At 39.6% G+C, this 20,783-nt stretch overlaps 1 protein-coding gene across 4 annotated transcripts in view; it reads right to left on the bottom strand.

Annotated features, from left to right (window-relative positions):
- Positions 1 to 20,783, bottom strand: part of DCX (doublecortin) — an 85,915-nt gene that overhangs the window by 25,733 nt on the left and 39,399 nt on the right. For all 4 annotated transcript variants that reach the window (XM_026848492.1, XM_026848491.1, XM_026848490.1 and 1 more), the window contains exon 4: positions 2,387 to 2,489. In XM_026848492.1, coding sequence (XP_026704293.1) covers positions 2,387 to 2,489 — 103 coding nt within the window. The remainder of the gene's footprint in view (positions 1 to 2,386; positions 2,490 to 20,783) is intronic.

The raw sequence follows: 20,783 nt of genomic DNA on the forward strand, positions 1-20,783 counted from the left end.
GGGGGAGGTGTGGAAGGTAGACTGTCCCTCCTTGATACTAAAGAATATAGTGTTTGCTGAGACACTTTGAAATAGCCACTACGGAGAGTGTGCAAATAACTTCTCCTGGTGTTAACCAGCCAAGCCAAAATGTGGGGTAAAATAATCTTCAGTTACTGCAGAAATAATATTTTTCAAGGCTCTTACATAGCACTACTTAACAAAGGCAATGCAACATTTCGATCTTAGACAATGATTCCTTTGCCCAACAATAGGCCCCAAATGCTTGAGTACAGCCTCCCCAGAGCAGAGTGGGTCTCCTGGTGGTCCTGTGTGATATCTGTCAATCATATATCATGGAGTATTTCAAAAACCTCAAAGGGTGTCAGACATCTACATTTAGTCACCTGAATTACTCCCTAAAAAATAAACCCAAAAAGAAAAAATACTTTGTTTTGTCTTTTCAAGAGCTTTCACATTTATTTTCTTCCCAGGAGAGTAATTCCTTGAAAAGAAACTCAGCTTTGCATTTTCCAGCACAGAAAGACTGACTCTGAGGAATTCCTTCAGTTCAGCCGTTGGCAAGTGTCAGTACACTAAAGGCAATCACTGAGCATTTGCACATCTTGAAACAAGGTTCTAAAGGTGGAAACCTGACTGTGCTGAAGTTAGTGTAAACAGCCCTCTAAACACCACAGGGGCCATGACATTTCCATGGGCTGATGCTGAAACCAGTGAGTACGAATGAGACAGAGTAATGTCACCTGGAAGGTGCTCAGCAATGGGGATTATAGGGTAGAAGCTGTGATGGGCAGTCACAAGGAAAAAGATGACATAATCCTTTCTTATGCTGTCTCTCATTTTGTTTCCTGATGTCCTGCCAGAGTGAACGTAAGAACCAGCAATCCAAGTGCATGTCATCCAAACAGGCAAGAAAAAGTACTGGATGACAGAGGAGATTTTAGTAAGTGACATTCATCTGCAAGACCTCAGGACCTGTAGGTTCTCCTTGCAGCATCTGACTCAAGAAGGAAGAATGATGGGTGTATAATGGGAAAATACTGCTGGCTAATAGCTCCTCATTGGCTTCTTGAGAGTTGCAGGGCACTCCTACTCCCATGAAAATAACACTGAGAGCTGCAGTTACTTGGTGCCTTCCCAACAGCAGGCTTGGCTTATTTTTGTTAGAGAAATCCAAGCTGGAAAAATCAGTAGTAACCAGGAGTGTAGGCAGAGAGCTGGGCTTCCCATCAAATTGTTCTGCTAGGATTGCATCCAAACTGTTTTACAGTGTGGAACTCCCTGTGGAGCTGACTCAACTGCTGAGTGTTAAAAAAAAAAAATACAAAGCTCAGGTTACAGATTGCTTCCCCAGCCTGACATGGGTTTTATTTTCTGTCTGCAAAGTTTCAGCTGAATCTTGGAAACTTTATTTGAATTACCCAAGACCATCAAATGGGTTCATCTGGAGTACACAGGTCAGAAGTACCAGCATCAAATAAAATCAGGCTTGCAAAGGAGTCATAAAAACACGTTTGAAGATTAGAGGCTGCTTGATTTCCTGGTATACAGCAAAGTCCTCTTTAGTCTTCAATGCTGAGCCATATAAGCCAATGAGCCAACGCTAAGCATATAAGACAGCATGGGGCTCTTGTTCCTCATACAGGTTACCTAAACCTTTGGAAAAAGAGCCTGAATGTTTGGGGACCACAATTTCTTCTAGTTTAAATGGTCAAAGTTACATTAATTTACTCTTGCTGCACTCACTGGCACCAGCAGACAGCCTATGCTGTTGGTGTATATGGTTGCCAGGTGGAGTAGATGGTAACTCTGACAAGCAAGCTCCGTATATTCTGTGAAATCAAGATTTAATGGCTTAATTAATCATAGAGACTCACATTATTACAGATCTGTTCTTGCACTTGAAACGGGGACAAATAAAATAGTGCTGTCCTACTCCCCCTCCTAAAAAGGGAATTATTGCCCAGCTTTTTGAATCAGTAGCAGAAAGCAGTGGAAGAAGTGATTTTTTTCTTTTAATTGTGTTTGTTCACATTTTTTAATATTCACATGTGTACATAAGACCAAGAGTCCTTCTACTGTTTAGTTTTCAAGAAAAATGTATCCATCTGACTGCAGCTGGGCAAAATTGAAAGGATATAAACTACCAGATTTTGCAGTAAATGTCAAGTGGTGTAGGTGTCCCCTCTATTCTGACTTGGGCTACCTCAGTCAGGATTTGCCCAATTATAATATCCCCTGACTGTACAAGTATCACAAAAGGATGTTAAATTCCATGTACAAGGTCTTAAAAACCAGAACAAAACCATGCAGCATTATTATCTGATACAAGCAATGGAAACCAAATAAAAACACAGACTGCAGAGCAGTGTGTGTTTGATGTTACCGCTTTCATCCAGAGAAAAGTCATCCTGTGCGTAGCGGAATTTTTCTGGACCACAGGCGATAAACACATCATCGTCTCCAAAGAAATCATGGAGACAGGTCACCTACAGAGAGAGCAAAGTAATTAATTTTATTTTTAATTGGCAACATTCTGATGTGGCTTAGTTTTAATTTAAACAGGAGGGAGCTGTCTCTTTGCTGTTCCCCCTGTCCCGTACTAATTCAGTGCTACTTTCCATAAACCTTGCGCACAACACACAACTTACTCTGGACAAGTCAAGCGTAAAAGTGTAATTAAAAAATGAGAAAAAAAAATCCCAACTATCTTGCAAATTCTGTGAGGTATGGCATTTCCAATCCATTCAGGAGCTGACAGAATACATTAGTCACCCTAATGAATGACACGGACATTCTGAGCTACTTCTAAAATAAGAAGCAGGGGTGTCCCTTCATACCACACTGGTAGGCAAGGCTGTGGCACCACTGCCCAGGCTGATGAGTATCTTAGTACCAACAGAGCCTAAAAAGTCAAAGAACCACTAATCCTACAACCATAGGATCACAGAATGGTTTAGGAAGGCACCTTAAAGACCTAGTTCCACCCCCCTGCCATGGGCAGGGACACCTTCCACCAGCCCAGGTTGCTCCAAGCCCCGTCCAACCTGGCCTTGAACCCTGCCAGGGAGGGGGCAGCCACAGCTTCTCTGGGCAACCTGTGCCAGGGCCTCACCACCCTCACAGGGAAGGATTTCTTCCTTACATCTAATCTAAATCTACATCTCTCCTCTTCCAGTTCAAAGCTATTACTCCTTGTCCTATCACTACATGCCCTTGTAAAAAGTCCCACTCCGGCTTTCTTCTAGGCCCCCTTTAAGCACTGGGAGGCTGCTCTAAGGTCTCCCCAGAGCCTTCTCTTCTCCAGCTGAACAACCCCAACTTTCTCAGCCTGTCCTCACAGGGGAGGTGCTCCAGCCCCCGATCATCTTCGTGGCCTCCTCTGGACCCACTCAAGCAGGTCTGCATCCTTCTAATGTTGGGGACCCCAAAGATGAATGCAGGTGGCCTCTCTTTAAGAAGGCAAAGAGCTGCTGGGCACAGCACAGGTGCAGAAATGTGATTCTTCCTGAGCAGGCAATCTTGATGACAGGTTTTAAAGCCAAAAGGTTTCTCTGTGCCATTGAGGGAGATGCCCAAATCATCACTGGATGCCCTTCCCACCCAAGCATCATTTAAATCCACAGATTTAAAATCAAGATGCGAACAAACAATATTCATCACAAAAGACAAGCAAAATACCTGATTAGGTACAGGAACAAGGAAAATGGTGGAAGTTCTAAAGACTTTAAAAAGCACATCCTAACAATAAATCTTATTCAAAGGATGCGCTGACTATTGGGACACAAGGGCACATCAGGCTTGCATCTTTGTCTTCTGTTCTCCTACTTCTCTGTAATTAGTTAGGAGATGAAGTATAGGATGAAATTACCATCTGCCACTGTCATCCCAGCTGGTTGAGGAATATAATCGCACTGACTGGTGGACAACTCAGCTGTCTATACATCTGGAGTGTCTTATTTAATTTTTTCTCATATAGTGCGGGATATTGCAAACTTCCTAGAGATATCTGAGTGACCTGGGGCAACAGTGGTGTTCATAGTTGGCTCCTACTCTTTTTCTGCAATATAATATACTTGAAGGCGTTATTGTATTTTGGTTTGTTTGAAATAGGACTCAAGATTGCTCATGTCTCATTAGGAAAGGGAGTGTTCAAGTACATGGTATGGATAATCTCTAGGCCTCCTGGCTACAGACACCTACTTCATATTTGCATGCTATTGCAAGGAAATGGGCCAGCACATCCTGTCCAATGTTGCCATCATATCAAGAACTGAAGCCCATGAAGATATTCAGGGACATGTTAATACCTCTGTGTATGCCTCTCATTCCTGCCTTCTGCCATCTGGCATTAAATATTGACAAATGAAAGGATATACAGGTTTTGCTCTGACTGAAAAAAAAGACTGTGGCTGCAGTCTCATTAGACCTTGCCTGTCCAGATCCCACACTGGTGGGGAAATCAGTAAGAACCAAGTCCAGCAGACTCCACATGTCTACTGAGGACTTTTATGGCTTTGCTCATTTTAGTGGGAATATCAAAAAGAGCTGAAAAGCAACACATTCCTACAGAAGGTGTCTCGACTTAACATCATTAGCACTTCAAGCAGATAATACCTTTACACCTGCAGGAACTTAGAGGCAGAAGACCTTAGGACCACTTGCCTTCCCCTTTACCACTTGTGCAGGGTATGGAGCAGCAAAGCTGAGAGTACTGCTGTGCATCTTTTGTACTAATCAGGACAGTATTGCTGGTGACTGTTCAGCATCCACTTTTCTAGGTGCTGCGGTGTGAAAAATTAGTCTTTCAGATCTTTACAAAGTTACAGTTGTGGTAATTTACACAGTTACCAGTGAAATAATTGATGCGATTACACAACAACAGCAAGATAATATGTCAATGGTAACTCCACCGGAACCAGTGGTGATCACACAGTAAGTCATGATAATGCTATTGTGTTATTTCCATGTACCTAAAGTTAATCTGAATCATCTCAGTACAACAACTAGTGGAAAATGTGCACATCATTCCTCTTTGGAGAGATCCATAAACACCCTACAGAAAATTGCCTTTTATTCAGGCTCCTGATAAGCTGAAAGCTGCTCTACTGAGGCAAAGAAAGATGATGCTCTTCCATCTTCAGAAAATGCTTTGAAAACTCACATGAAGTAGAAAGTAGCATTTATTTTGAAGAGGAGAAAAATACTATTGAAAAAATATTGGAAGGCTCAACTTCAAAGCGTTTGTGTAGCTATTCAAGAGGTAAGTCTTCAGCACAGCACTTGCCTCCAAGGGCTGGACCTCCAGCCAATTGACTTTGTCTAGAACTTCAGCCCAAGATCCTGGCATCCCAACCACATACTAAGTACTGTGTCAGGAGAAAAAATGTTCAGCTGCAAACACACCAGAGTGGAATGTCTCCACTGTCAGGCAGCCTGGTGCAGCCCATCAGCCACATCTGAGCATCCAGGTGAGCCCAATGTAAACATGGTTTTTTTAAACTTCCATTTTTTCAGGAGACGATTCCAAGTGACCACAAGCTTGGAAGTGGCATTTATAATGGAGGTATCAGGCTGATAGCCCAGTCTGGGCATCTGGGATCTTTACAGAGGTAGATGCACTGCAAGGGACTGGAGAGAGCACCGAAGAGAACTGTGGGGAAACTTACTGTAGACAGAGCTGAATTTCCATTATCTACTGATCTCTTTAAGTTGGACTGTGAAAAGTTAATTTTAAGCTCTAACAAATCAAATATAAAGAAGGCTTTTTGCTATCTTAATAAGGTTTAGTATTTCACAGTGGTTAATATAATGCATAATTAAAGCCCTTCCTAAGAATGCCAAGCTCTAGTTAAGATGCCAAACATTAGTGAAAAGCTTGCTTTTCAGATTGGCATGACTTTCAAAATGGAGCAAGCTGATATCTGTTGTGGCTTTGATCAAAGGTTGAATTTTCTTTGCAAAGTTTAATGAATTCCAATTTCTGTTTGCCTAAAATTAGGTTGAAAATAGTTACCATGTTACCTATAGAGAATTCTCCCACAGAAAAGATGACATTTCAAACCAGCACTTGGTATTAGAGTCCTCCCCCTGAGGATAACTGGCACCGATTCGTTTGCAAATAATTGGGTTTGGCTCAATACACGAATTCCCATTTTAATGCTATGTACTATAACTATACTATGGAAAAGACTCATAGGTTGCTTACCTCTCCCTTCAGTAAAGAAACCACTGCACAGCTAAACATATTGTAAAGCTAGATCACAACATAAGGGTTCAAAACTTTCCCAGCCTTTTAGATGAAATCAGAAAGAACCCACAGGTACTTTTATTGTCTCCAGATCATAAATCGAAGTGCATATTTTGTCCTTGAACTCCCCACAGCCACCACACGCAAAAATACAGTCCAAGCAACCAAGAAAGCCTCCAGATTATGTGTCCAAATGCAGTGGAAAACTACCAGCATGCACAAGGATAAAAACCTGATTACATGTCAAGCAGAGATACTTACAATTCATTTTGCTACATCCTTGTTCTCTCAGATAGTAGGTTACTATGTGTATTTTATAATTTTGAACAGCTGGCTGGATGAGTACTGGAGGCTGGTAAAGAAATTAGATCATCTACTTGTTGAGCTCCTAATATTCAGGAAACAATAACTTCTGTATTTGCTTTATTTGTTCCCTTTTGTTTCCTGCTATAACTTCCACTGTTAAGAACTCATCACAACATGGTAGAAAAGTCAGCCAAAAACCAACCACACTCTCATTAAATAGTGCAAAACATTGCAAAATTCAGAAAATAACAGGTGTCACATATTATGCAGTTTTAGCTATGTTGCTTATGTTCACCATGTGTGTGGTATTTTCTATTTACCTTTTGTTTATTAAACTTAAATCCTTGATCATTACTGTATGTCCCTGAAACATGCCCCATATGTAATGCTGTCTATATAATGTTGCTGGAGTAAACTTTGTGAAAACATGCCACTTAAATGCTGGATCTTACAACACCAGAGCCAGCTTGCCTAAGTGGTGCATAGAAAACAGAAATCCACTAGGAGAAAGCCCTAGATATGCTCATCCCTGAAGGACATGAAGCTAAAGAAGACACAAGCTGGGAAGCAGGACCATGGACTGCTGGGTTGGGATAGCTGGTTCAAGACTTCATTAGCCAGTATGGAACGTTTCAGGGTTCTTCATGAAGGGAAGCCAAGCCTCTACTCTGCATTAATGGCTTTAGAGGTTTTTAGTGACTCCAGAACAACCTTATAAGTCTTCTTATTCCCATTCTTCAAAAGTCTTTTTTATCATGTTTTCTCGGTTAAAAAAAAAAAAAAAAAAAGTCTCCACCCAAGCAGTCTGGACTGTTTTGAAAGTATATGTTCTGCTTAACTTACTCTAAACTACTATTCTGATTACAGCCAATAATTAGCCTGGTATACCATGAAAACCCTGAAAGAAAGTTCACTTCAACAAAAATTTATGCCAGCTGATAACCTGAAAACCATTGTTTTTAAATGTTGCATTTTGCTCTTAGCTATAAATTTATTAAAGCACAAGACAAAAACTGATAGTAGCCTGCTAGTGCAAGGACCTCTGCAGCTATCTGAAAATGGTGATTTTGTTGGTGACTGTTATCATGCATCCTTAGCAATGACACCAGAAACCATTAAATTAGTAAAATCTTGTCTTTTACCATTTTTAAGTCTACAAGCTTTTTTATTTATAGCAAAAATTAAGCTTGTTTATATAATTACAGTAGACAGGATAAATAGAATTGATTTACAAGATATATGTGCATGCCTTTGTTTAAAGAAGGATAATATTTAATTTGAAATTCAGGATTAAAAAGACAATATTGATTTAAAAAGGATCATACTGCATGAAATGTTTTCTCTCCAATTCCTGTATCTTAAGCAATTCCAATGAAGGAAATTAAATCTTCACACTCTAGTTGAAGACACAAATTTATTACAAAGTAATTATTTCTAATAGATTTGATGGTAACATTTTTCTTTATGTCAAGGTTTGATTTTGAAAAAAACTTTATATTATGGAAGAAATAGAAATTGGTAGAGATTAACGGAGATTTTAGGGAGTACAAAACTGTTTGCAATTCCTTAGGTTTTCATTAAGTGTGGTTTCTTTTCTTATTGAATGAAATCCTTCTCTGCTTATATTAGAAAAACTATCCCTGAGAGGACAATACAGCTAGGATTTCCAAGAGGGGATTTCTGCAGTGACAGTCCATTAGTGTTTGCTGCAGCAATTTTAATTGCAGAAAGGAAAGATATGGCCTTCTGAGAGATGCTGAGCCTTCTTGTTCATTTTAATACAGTAGTTGTAGAACTAAGCATTTTTCAGGATTTTGATGAAATGGAGCTTGCCTCAAGCATCTCTCTGGATGTGAGCTCACAGTTGCTGAAATACCTGTGATGCTACAAATATTCTGAATTCACCTGGAAAAGGAGCAGCAATAATGCAGGATATATACCTGCACAGCTATGAATAACTGGCTATTTCTACCATCCTCCAGGAGGCAGCAGCAGCAGCATTTAAAGATTGTAATTCATTAATAAAGTAATTTAAAATAATTAGAAATCAGAAGCCTGAAGATTTAAGCCCTAGTCTGAATCACCTACCAGGTGATTTAACAGGGTGTTATGATTAACCAGCTCCTTTTGTTCCCTTTCATAACCTGCACAACGACAGAGTTTGCTGTGTCTGCGTGGCTGATGGGCTGCCCTCACTGTCACTCTCTACAATGACACATACAAACATCATCATAGCAGTAGCAGGCTCCAGCCACATTTCTGTTGCTTTCACTGCTGGATTGAGCTCTGCAGCTCTTGCAGCTGCCACTTTAGCAGGAGGTCTCTGGTTGCCTGGATTGGCCATCACTGTTTGCCAAGAAGATGACAGAGCATGTCTCTGAAGAGGAATACATCATGAGGAGGGTTAAATGAACTGGCTTTTTCACCTTTCTGAGAAATGTCTTTATCAGAGGTTCCTATTTTTAGCTGATGGGGACAGGTGAAGCTGAATGATAAACAATCAGACACTGTAGCTATATTCAGAACAGTGATTTATGTGCATAGTCCTGCTTCCAGATTTTCCATCTCTTCCTTATGTCATGGAATGAGGAAATACCTCTGCCTGAAAGGCCAGCAGAGATCTGGCAAAGGAGATTAACACCACCACAGGTTCAATGTGGGAGCTGAATGTCTTCCATCCTGGGGACTGTCATCTTTCACCAACTGCTTGACTCTGTGCAAGTCTTAGGATACATGAGGGCAGTGCAAGGCTTCTTCCTCTGCTCCTCTCTCCCTTAATCATAATGACTTTTGTTAACTGTTCTCGCTGTAATATCCCTCCTCTTTAACAATTTAGACATCAGAACAGAAAGTGATACAAATACATAGGTAGCTTCAAACTGTTCCCTAAGTTTCTGAAGATCTAACAGTTATGCTCAAAGAAAACAGATGTCTATTTGCTTTCTTCAAATCATCATACTTCTTCAGCATGCAGACTTCCAGAGTTCAGAACAGGGGAAAAATTGTCCTCAGAAACAACTTCCTTTAAGGCCAAAAAGACCACAGAAGACAATTTGCATGCCATACACACATAAAGCCTATCAAGAGCAGAACTGAATCAAGACATACTCTTATTTTCTAAGTTGCTTTGACAAATGCTATAAAATTGAACACATCTGACCATCTGTTAGCTAAAGACAATGAACGTATTATATTTTAGATGCCTGCTCATGTCTTTTCAGCACTAGATGCTAGATGAAGCTAAGGAAGTCAGACTAGCAGCTAGACAGGCACTGAGAGTTAACTGAGATGAGAGTGTAACTAAAAACTGTTTAAACTCTGTTTTTAAGTCAAACCAGAAGTCTGATAGACTTATTTATACTCCAGTACCTGTACCCCAAGTCAAATTGGCAGTGGTACATTCATTTCAGGGCTGGGAAACCAAAGTCCTAAATCACAAAGGCAACTGTGCTTTACAATTAATAAGTTGTGTATTTCCAGTCAATTAAGCACAGTACAGAAACTAAACACATACAGACTTGTCAACAGGAAGACTCAGTCAGATTGTGCACTAGAGTCGATATTGGGAATTAATGAACATAAAGAGTGGACTTTAAATGAACTGCTTTCTCTCCTCTGACAAGCTCTTCAACACATGTCCAGAAAGAAAAAGATTTCAGAGGCCTTAAGGGGTTAAGAGGATATGATGGAAAATAAAGATGTTGATATTGGAATGCACAGCACTTAATACATTATTTTTAACAGTCTGAAGACTACAAGCCCAAAGCAGACACTGAATTCATTTACTTTTTATTAGATTCTGGTTTCCTACATTCAAAAAGAACATGTTTGGATTCAATTATTTCTCTAAAGTATGCGCACACCCACTCAATAGATTCCACATTTGCATTCACAGAAAGATAATAACTTTTATGAAAAAACAGTGCTTAAAATGGATAAGCAATAGAAAGATGAGCAGAAAAAGCACGTATGTTGACATTCAAAAATGGATCAGGCGTGCTCCTGCATGCCCAACCCATGCCATGGAAGTATGTGCAATTACACTTTGGGGAGCCCCTCTCTGAGGTACCTGTCAGTAAGGGAAGGGAATTCTGTCATCTGCTGTTCCATCTCTGTTCTCCTACGCCACCAAACATACATGTAGAAACCTGGCAAGACCAGGGTCATGCTGTCCCCTCACTACTGTGTTTGCAGTGAGCCATCATGAAGGGTAGGAAAAATCATCTCTACCATCTAGGTTTCAGGGACCATAATTTGACCTCTCAATAGAAACATGCAGTGAGATTTCTATTCTTTAAAACATTATTCAGAGATCTCGGGTTTCTATTGTATTCATGGACAGCCATGGCTTACATTTAAGCCTACATAGTTTGATTGACACAATCAAATTCCACTCTTCTGTAGAGATTTTTTCTTCCTTTCTCACCTTCAGAAGAGAAAATTCTGTGCAAGTCAGATGATCGAGGGTGTCCTTTGATGAAAGAGGGAATTTTTGCACCTTTTTATTGATGAAAAATGCAGATCCTCTTAATTTGCCTGCATAAGTACAGCAGGTTGATTATGCTTGCTTTATGTCTACTTGGACTATTTTGTTATAATGTGACTAAACCAGAGTAGGGACACCAGCTTCTGACCAATATGCATTATTTCTGTAATAAACATTTTTGATGCTTATTTAAGTGGAATAAGAAATATTCATGCATATATGTGCACAGCAGCTTCTAAGAGTTCATGCATGAAGAAACGCTGCTTTCAAAAAGGCTGCAGCACTGTTTATTTAACTATTGGAAATGGTTAAGTTTGAAATAGAATAGAATAAAAAGAAAGGGAGAGGAAGGTCAATAGACAAGCTACCCAGCAGAAATGTTAAAGCTGAATTTAATGTATCTCGTGAATTAGTGGTGCTTCCAAACTGTGTGAAATCCAATTAGCCTCTGGAAGAAAGGTTAATTGTTATCCCCATTCCCTATACATATGGAAGGGACTATGAAACAGATATTCAGGCTGTTGATTCTTTTTACCCAGAAGAAAGGCTTGTTCTTGCATTCATGAGGGTGTTAGGCTGAGGATAAATGTGCTGTGCAATTTGGGGCATAAGGAGCACAGCCATCAACACCAATATATAAAAGATTACCCTTTCTGCAGTCAGAAAACCATAAAATCAGAAGTTCTAGGTGACAGATTAAACTATGAAAGGAAAGATACCCAGCACAAATTGCTCACAAACAGGTAGCACTTCAGAATTCAGAGAACTGTCAAACCACTCTTCCTAATTGTCCCCCTCATCACTCTTGAGAGGAAACAGTAATTCTGGACTACAAAAGAGCATCAGAGCCTTTGGAAGTAGCATGACTATAACGACCAAGGTCAAGCAATACTACTTGAAATTGGAGTCTTGAAAGCAGGGGCACAGGGAGCCTATCAACCTACTCAAGGTCAGGCTGAAGAACCAATGGCCTGGAATTTCCAGTTAACGGGATTCCCAGCAACAAGCTCCTAAAATCTATACCTGTTGCTGATCCTATTGTACATATCTTCATAAAAGAGAAAAGCTCTTGTTCATCTTTGTGTGAGTTTTTCTTTAACTATAACAATGGTACTGATGGTGATGCAGAGGCATTGGCAAATAGATTCTCACCCTGGTTAAAACACCCTGTACCAGGATTGAATGGTTTGATGATGTGCCTGAAAGCAACCCCCTCCATCTTCAGGAAGCACAGAAAGAATATTACCACAAGCTGATCAACAGGCCCAGAAGGGTGAAAAGCTACAGCAAGCATTTACTCTTGTAAGAAAACTCTTAAAGGACTGGAGGAGACCAATAGCCACACCCTGCCTTTGTCTCACAGCTGGTCCCTGTTTCTCCCCAAGGAAGATCTCCACGCCAGAGCACCTGCCTGGTGTATGAGAAGGTCAGAACCAGTGTCCCCACTGCCACCCCTCTGTCTGCTGACTTTTGGCTGGGAAAGATGGTGGGAAAGGGAGGAAGTAAAATGACAGCTGTGAGAACTGCTCTCATCTCCACGTGCAGCGTGTGTTGTCTGCTTAAAAGACTAAGTTGTCATCTCTGCTTTCCTTACTCACTAGAAAGGTGGCCTGGGAGAGTCTTTCCCTCCTCAATGTCTTATAAGTGTTCCTGGCTCCTGCTCCTCCTTTTCTCTTATCAGTCAGCATTATGTAAAAATACTTCCTCCACTTAATTATTTCATGGTTGGATGCATCAAGAACTTAATTCTCAGCCCAAACATTTCAAAGGACAGTACATTGGCCAGCTACCAAAAAGCTCCCTTTGTACTTTCACCCACCTGGGTACAGTTGTGGACTTCAGCCCAGTACAGCACTGGCAGTAGCCAAAGATGAACCTTCAAAGGGGGACAAAACTGATTTATTCATGCATTTCCATTTTCCAGGGATAAGTCCATCATCTTGCAACCCACCCATTCTGCCTAACTACTGCCCAGCCTGTAGCCATGGAAGCAGAGGGCAGCATGCCTGCACAGTGCTTTTGGGCAGAATGAAGTTCTGGCAAAATGAAGAGGATTACACAGTTGTACAAAATAGCAGGATTTGTTCTTACAGCCTCTCTGTGATGTGGTATAAAGAGACATAAGAAAGGAAATTCTGTCTTCAATAAACAGCCAGGGTGGCAAATGAAATTATATTAAATATGAACAGATTTGGGTTCCATGTAACAAGTGGATGCGTTCTACTCACTCTGGCAGACTCTCTTTAAGAAATGTAGTTATTTGATATTGTCCTGAGTCTGATGACATCAGTAACTTCCTTTAAAAACAAGTGCTAGGGAAAAATCAGTGTCAGATTTGCTGTTATTATCAGTACATCAGGAGAGCTTGAGGACACTGCAGTTTAAGTCAGGCATCAGCGCTAACTTTGAAGGCAGTACATTCCGAACTGACCATGTCTATCCTAGCAAAGCAGCACACTACACACTTCACTATGGATAACCTTGTCTTCCTTGGTGTTTGTGGTAGACAACATATGTTAATTAGGATTATGACAATGTATTACCACATTTTTTTTTTCTGGGAAAGATGCACTCTCACTCAGTTGTAATTAAAAACCTTTTCTGACCAGAGAAGACTATTCTGACAATTCAGTTTACGCACATATTTGTATCTCAGTCTGCACTGGTTTTATGCAGGGTCTAGGTCTCCAACTACAGAGACTTTCAAATATCTATGCTATTTTTATCATATCTAAAGATACTTCTTCTATTAACTAATTCTTGAATGTGTCATTGAGCTTATATTTTGTACAGGTCCCCATCCACTTTATTCAACATCTGCAAAATCCAAACCACTTTCTCATCAAAGGAGATGTCAAAAAGCTAACATTTTTACTTCATGCTATCAACCTCAATGGCAAAAAGACACAAGTATGAAGTATTCAGCCTTCAAGTCATTCTTCCTAATATGCATGTCCAAACCTGACAATGAACAAACTGTCCTGTCCTCCAACAGCGAAACTTCATTTGCAGCCTATGGATCCAAGTCAGCCTAATGCTTGGAGAAGATGCAACTGTTTCTGTATCTTACTAACACTGGCTTTGCATTTCACCCTGCTCATAGCATCAAAGCTGTTTCTCAGTTGCTAAAATATTCTGTAAAGCCTCTAAAGGCATTTTGACTAGTTAAATTTCAATGCTTGCAAGGATCTTTACTGCACTGTTAATTCTGGAGATTAATGGTAATTAAAAATGGTGACCCTTAAAAATTAAATTGTAACAGATGCTACATTAAATCTAAACGAAAGTAACAATTGCCATCAAGCTGTTCTTTCAGGGAGTTAAAATTTCTTCCTTAATTATAATTCTGAACATGTTCTTTGTGTTTTGGGAGATTTCCTGAATTTACAGCAAATGCACATGCCCTCCCTATCAGAACAATTTTGTTTTCAACCTAATTTCTGTTAATCTTTGAATAAAGCTATTAATTTTTTTCTAATTAGCAGGTCTTTTCAATTCATCTGACAGCTAACAGAGTAATGAAAAATTCAACATTACGTCCTGAGCTAAACCTTATTAGGGTAGAAATTAACAATGTAAAGCAGGCTGTGAAATAAAAATACTTTGTACAAAACATGCAGTGAAGGTGCTGAAATTAATGTTCCAAAGCCTCCCACATGAAAATGCCTTTTCTTTCTTTCTTTTTTTTTTTTTTTTTTAAATTTGAAATATATCCTGACCCTTCCATGTCTACAGGACCAATGACAAGTTCTAGCTTAGTATGCAGCAATGCTAATGGAATAATTGATGCAGGAATACTGAAATAGATGATGTGTAAAATGGCAGGCTACATAATTGTCTGGAGTGAGTTCAAGCATTTCTGCAGTGAAAAATAGTCCTGTTTTATAATCCTATCACGTCTCCTTGATGCTGTGTAGCAAGCAAATTTCATTTGGAGATGATCCCAAGATGCAGTTGATTTACTAGGGGGATTCCAAAAGGCAGAAGGTTAAAGCCTTCTTGCCCCAATGAAATAGCACCTGGGAGAAGTATTAAAGGGTCCACACTAGTTTTAGGGAGTATCATTCAAATTACATCATTATAATAAATATTATTTATTAATTAGGGTGAACCTTTGCCATTGAGCAGCGGCAAAGAGTACCCGATTAAAAAAACCCAAACATTCCTTTTTAATACGTTACCTTTCTTTTTTAAATATAAAGTATTATGTGATGGGAGAAGGGGGAACAGAAAGAGGAGGAGTTTTAAAAATTATGATGCAATTAATTTCTGCTTCTGTGAAACATACAAGAGCCATTATATTTGGAAGACATTTCTCATAAAATGAGTTGTAGACTACTGAAGTAATTAGAAACTAATTGCTATGAGATTCCCCCAAGAGATATGATGAGAGAAACATGAGACAGCCAGAGACTTACAGGCATAACTGTATCTGTTTCTTTCCCAGTCTTTAAGAAATAGCAAATTTCTCTTCTACATGTGCAGAGGTGACTATATGAGCTCACACATCAGCCAGCTGCAGATGGCTGTACACATTTACACCCCTTTTCTGCACTGGCCTTGGGGATAATTGAGTACTGCTTTACTTATCTGAACCAGAGAAATAACATCTGTTTTTTTTTTCCTCCTTTCCCCATTGCTGCATGAGTTCATCAGCTTTTCACCCAGCCTTCACTCTCCATCCCTTCCCCAGCCCTCACCCCTCTAGATTGACTGTCATTTCAGTGATAAAGGGATCCTTTCTGTTGCTGTGAAGAACACGAGCCTGGCATCTGCCCACGCAGGGCTTTCCTCTGCTGCCGCTGCTGCTGCTGCTGCTGACAGGAACTGGACTCAGCTATTCATTCTCAGTGGCACTCTGGTGTGAGGCAATAATGAGCACAGATAGCACCCTGCGGTAGTCTTCATTTTTACAGGGGTAGATATTGATGCTTTCCTCCCCCAACCCTTCCTCTCCTCTGTAGAAAAGAAGTATTTCTTGTTCCTTGCAGATTTTGAATTATTTTCTGATCTGACTTATGCAACCAACAACCCTGGGTCAAAACACCAATTCTGAGTCCTCACTGTGACAGTGGAGATCAGTAACTTTGCAACTACAAAGGCTGATACCTTAATATCAGTTAAAAGATGCAGGTGTTTTGTTTATTTGTTTTGTTGTTGTGGGTTTGGCATTTTTTTAATTTTGTTGTGGATGCCAAGAAAGAAACAAGGCTTGCTGTCTGTTCATGATGCAAATGCTGCTCCTACATAAGCCCATATGTAGACACTGTATAAAGACTGAACATACACTTATGGAAAAAATGTAAACAAAAGGGCCAAAACTGTACTGGCATACAAGCCTCTTGTTACAAATCTACTGAAGTCAAAAGAATTATACAAAGCATCAATCTGACTTTACTCCCTGATTATACTGACAGCACATCTAAAACTTTGCATTTATATTTTCCCCCCTCAAATGTTTTATAGCTTCCCTTTGCTCCCTTTCCCACTCATCTCAGATCATTTTTGACAGGTAATCCAGCAATATCAGCCTCTCCTGTGGAGATCTTTTCTATACCCACTGTGGTATGCTTTCAATTTGTTCCAGCACTAATAAACATCTAGCGCAGACAGTGTGGGCTGAGCTTTTTTAAGAAACATTGAATGTCTGCAACTCCAGTTGGGTTCAATAAGAACTACAGAAACACAGCATCTCTGAAGCATGGAATAGCAGGAGTAAGTGAAGAGAGGTAATTGTAACAAGGCCAGTGCTATATTTTCATTGGTGCCACTGAAGAAATACTGTTCAGTCCAGAATATATGTATTTCCATAGGGAATGTGGTGCTAGAGTTCACCAAAATGTCACTGTACTAAACCAACTGCCCTTTTTCTTTCCCTTATTTTTTCCTTTGTACCAAGAGACAGTAAAGCATCTGTGACCAAATAAGGCAACACATGAGCATCCTCTAAAAAAAGTTTTAAAAATCATATCCTGGCAATTAGCATGCTGGTGCAGTCAATTTTTGTAACATCAAATCTAGCATGATACTTGCACCCTAGAAGGATTTAACAAACATTTGGCTTTTGCTGTGCTGTCTTGAACTCAAACATGCTGAAGTAATATTAAAAACTTGACATTGTTTTTCCTTTATAGTCCAGAATAAACATTTTGTTTCTTTCCTCAAGAGAAATCAAGAAAATACATAATCCACACCACTGTATTGTTTTTGTTCCAAGGAAGCTTCTTGGATAAAAGAAGAAAATAGCTCTGGTTGCCTAGAAGAAAATTAGACTTTGATAACAAATGATATCTTTTTCTCTACAACAGATTTTCGCTTTTTTGTAATACCTAGGAAAGTATGAAATTTTCTTATGCTGTCCATTTTTCCTAGTTACCTGATCTGGTTCTGTAGATCCAGTCACCTCTAGTTGCATTAAGTAAGTTATTTGGCTGAGTTCTGATCATGGAAATCAGTGCTTTGGCACATACAGTGTGTTTTGCATGGGGCTCGTGCCGAGCACAGGACCATGCTGCTCAGGAGCCACGTGTTACTGGGAGAACAGTGGGCAGCTCTCCAATGCAGAGCTTCCTGGTAGTCGTATGCAAACCAGACTCTTCTGGTTACTACTAGTTTAATGAGATACTACTTTGAATCCAAATATCCATTACTAGAAGCAAACCCAGACTGCATCCATATACAATTATTTAAGGACTACTAGGTGGTCATATAACAAAGTATTATATCACAATAAGACACTGACTCATAAGAAAAAGTGGATTTTTATGTTATTCTAGCTACTAGATGTAAAATTTAGGCCAGTGGTTGGCAGATAGTTTCCAGTCTTTTCCTGAACAGATTTTTCTTCTGTTCAGAATGTAAATAGAAATCTGGGAAGTCTCATATTATGGCCCAAGCCTTTGTTTTTGTAATCCTCTTTAAGGTGCCCAGCTCACCTATACAAAAATTTATAAAAATAAAGCATCAATATTGCAAGCCCTTCCAGTGATATACTCTGATTCTGCCTTAAACAGACATGTCTAAAGAGACCCTAGGGATGCTTATTCAGTCCTTCGCATCTCCTCTAACACTGATGAGGGATGTCTCATCCACTGTAATGCCAGAGCTTGGTCTTTGAATTTACCCTGGTTAGTACTACACCCAGTGAGACCCATGGGCAGGTTCAAGCCCTAGATATGCAATCAATGTGTAACGGCTGCTCTAATAACTGTATGTGGTGCAGAATTTAAAGCATGTGACATGTATTTTTAAATGAACAAGACAATGAGATACAAAGAGCAGTAATATTACATATTGTGGTGCCTAGGGTATAGTAGTAAGCCATGTGAACAATAATGCCATTCAATATAGGATTTCTTTGAACTTGATTTAATTTTGCATGTGCTGATGAGAACCTGTCCCTTTTTTTAGCAGGTAGCATCATACCAACACACAAGAAAAGGCATGCTATTTGTATTTGTATATGTATTCATTTTATTGTCATTTCCCACTCATGGTTATAGCCACTAATAAGATGACTATTGCACTGTTGTTTGTGTATACAGACCAGCTTGCCATTTGGGGGTTAATGAATGATAGCAAGTGGAAGCATGAAAATAAAATTAGCAATGCCCAGAGCAACCCACTTTATCAAACTCACCAGTTTATAGGATTAGCAATGGATTCAGTGCAAATCTCTGCTATGGGTATTATGAGCAAGATTTATGCCAATTAGCAGTAACAGTGCAGATTATTTGGGAAGAGCACTGACAACAGTTAACAGCTCCTTCTACTTTTAAACTATGTTGTTAGGACATCCATTTCAAGCATTCATGTCCACTTATAAGACTATTTTTACTCATCTCCCAGCTGCTATTTAATTTCTTATGTGCATTCATGGCATTGTTTCCTGAGGCAGTGAAGAAGACTAAATGATTCCTTTTCTAAACTAAGTCTTGCAGTAGCTACACTCAACCTCTTTGGATTCAGGTCAGGTGTCTCTCAGAAGAATTCAACATGCATTACATTCTTCACTTCTCTATAGCAGATGCAATCCTGATCACACAGAGCTCAGTGGGAAAATTCCCTATTGAGTTTAACATGTGTTGGATCAGGCCCTAAATCCCCATAGCAGTCAAGAGACCTGAAGGAAGGAATTACAATAACCTGTTGGTAGATGCCACTTGACCAGTGGAAGACCTCAGTCTGTCTACACCAGAGGAATGTTGCTGATAGCATGTATCTCAGGCTTCTGCAATATGTAGTTCTCCTGTGGGTGTCAGTACAGCAAAGTCCATATATAAATTTCATTGATAATCTGATTAGAAGATTACAACTTTATGGAAGGTAAATTTTTCCCATATACTCTCATGCTTACAAGACAGGGACAAGGCTGAAGGCAGTGCCATTGTAGACTACAACATCCCTTGGAAAGTCAAGTCTGACCCTTTTTTATCGGGGAGGATCATTTACTCTGATTCTCTACAACCAATTCTAATAAATTACTGAACTGCCAAGAGAGAATCCTCTCATCTCTGCACAACAGCTTATTTGGAGCCATGGGGGATGTGTGAGCTGGTACCTCTTGGGAGGACCTACAGGGGCAATGATGGCAAGTTCAGTCTAATTTCATGGATGTATGTGTTACAGATACACTAATAGACACCGTCTGATTTTGCTCTAAAACAGTTGATAATCTCTTAGCCAGTTTATCTGAAGAAAAGCTGGTTGATATAACTAGTTATTTACAACTGTGACAATTACATTGCAGCATTTTGCGTGTGGATGTAATTATGTTTCTAATGAAGATTAACTTAAATTAAATGCTTTTAATTACAATTTACACAGCCTTTGGCTATTGTGCAGACAATATTCTGACATTTATGCCTCACCAGAAACAAGATTCATACTTCGCTGTGTCAAAGCTGACCATAATTATTTGCTGGATATTTGGTGTCAGATGCTGCTGACCTTGCAAAAGGTTTCAGTGCTGTAAACCACAGTGTAGAAGGATTAGAGATTGAAGCTTTGTCAGTCACTTTCAAGAGCCACTTGCTCAAACTCCTCTGATAACACTCCATCTGCCTTCATGATTGCAAATACTTTTACCTGTCTTCTCCAACTTTCTCCAAAAGCCGAGAGAATGTTGCTTTTTAACTCAGTAGGAGCATTTGGAGGCCCACATATTATACAGTTTGCCACAGTCCCTTCTTCTTGATGTTAAATTGGGAGAAAAAACAACTACGGGAGCCTAGCTTACATATTACATCCAAATTTGAAAAATTAATTCCAAAGAATCCTTAGAGGCAGTATCTTCATTATTCAGAAAATCTTGGCATGTAAACTCCACCTACCAGCATTCAAAAGGAATGAGTGATCAAAGACAGATTACAGATTAATTAGTGATTAATCTGTCTGGAAAACCTTCCCTGATGCTTTGCAGGAATATGATAGTAATATGATTAATAGTAATAGTTACAATAGTATTATGGCCAAAACCATAAACAGCTACTAAGAAACATGACCATAGGAGCCTTGGAGTTTCATTCCCAAAGAGATCTTATTTGGTGGAGATATATTCAGGGGATTCATAGTCCTCCGAATCACTGTGGCCACTGAGCCAGAGACCTTTGCATGCCTTAACATCACTCTGAAGAGCTAGTAATAAGAGACCTTAGTATTGGAGTTGCATTGCACTCCCAGAATTGCAGTGTCTTGCAGGATCCTAAGTGATTGCCTTTGTTATGCCCTGTGCAATTCAAA

Source organism: Athene cunicularia (assembly GCF_003259725.1).
Source record: "Athene cunicularia isolate RWA chromosome 4 unlocalized genomic scaffold, athCun1 chr4_part3, whole genome shotgun sequence".
NCBI classification, from domain to species: domain Eukaryota; kingdom Metazoa; phylum Chordata; class Aves; order Strigiformes; family Strigidae; genus Athene; species Athene cunicularia.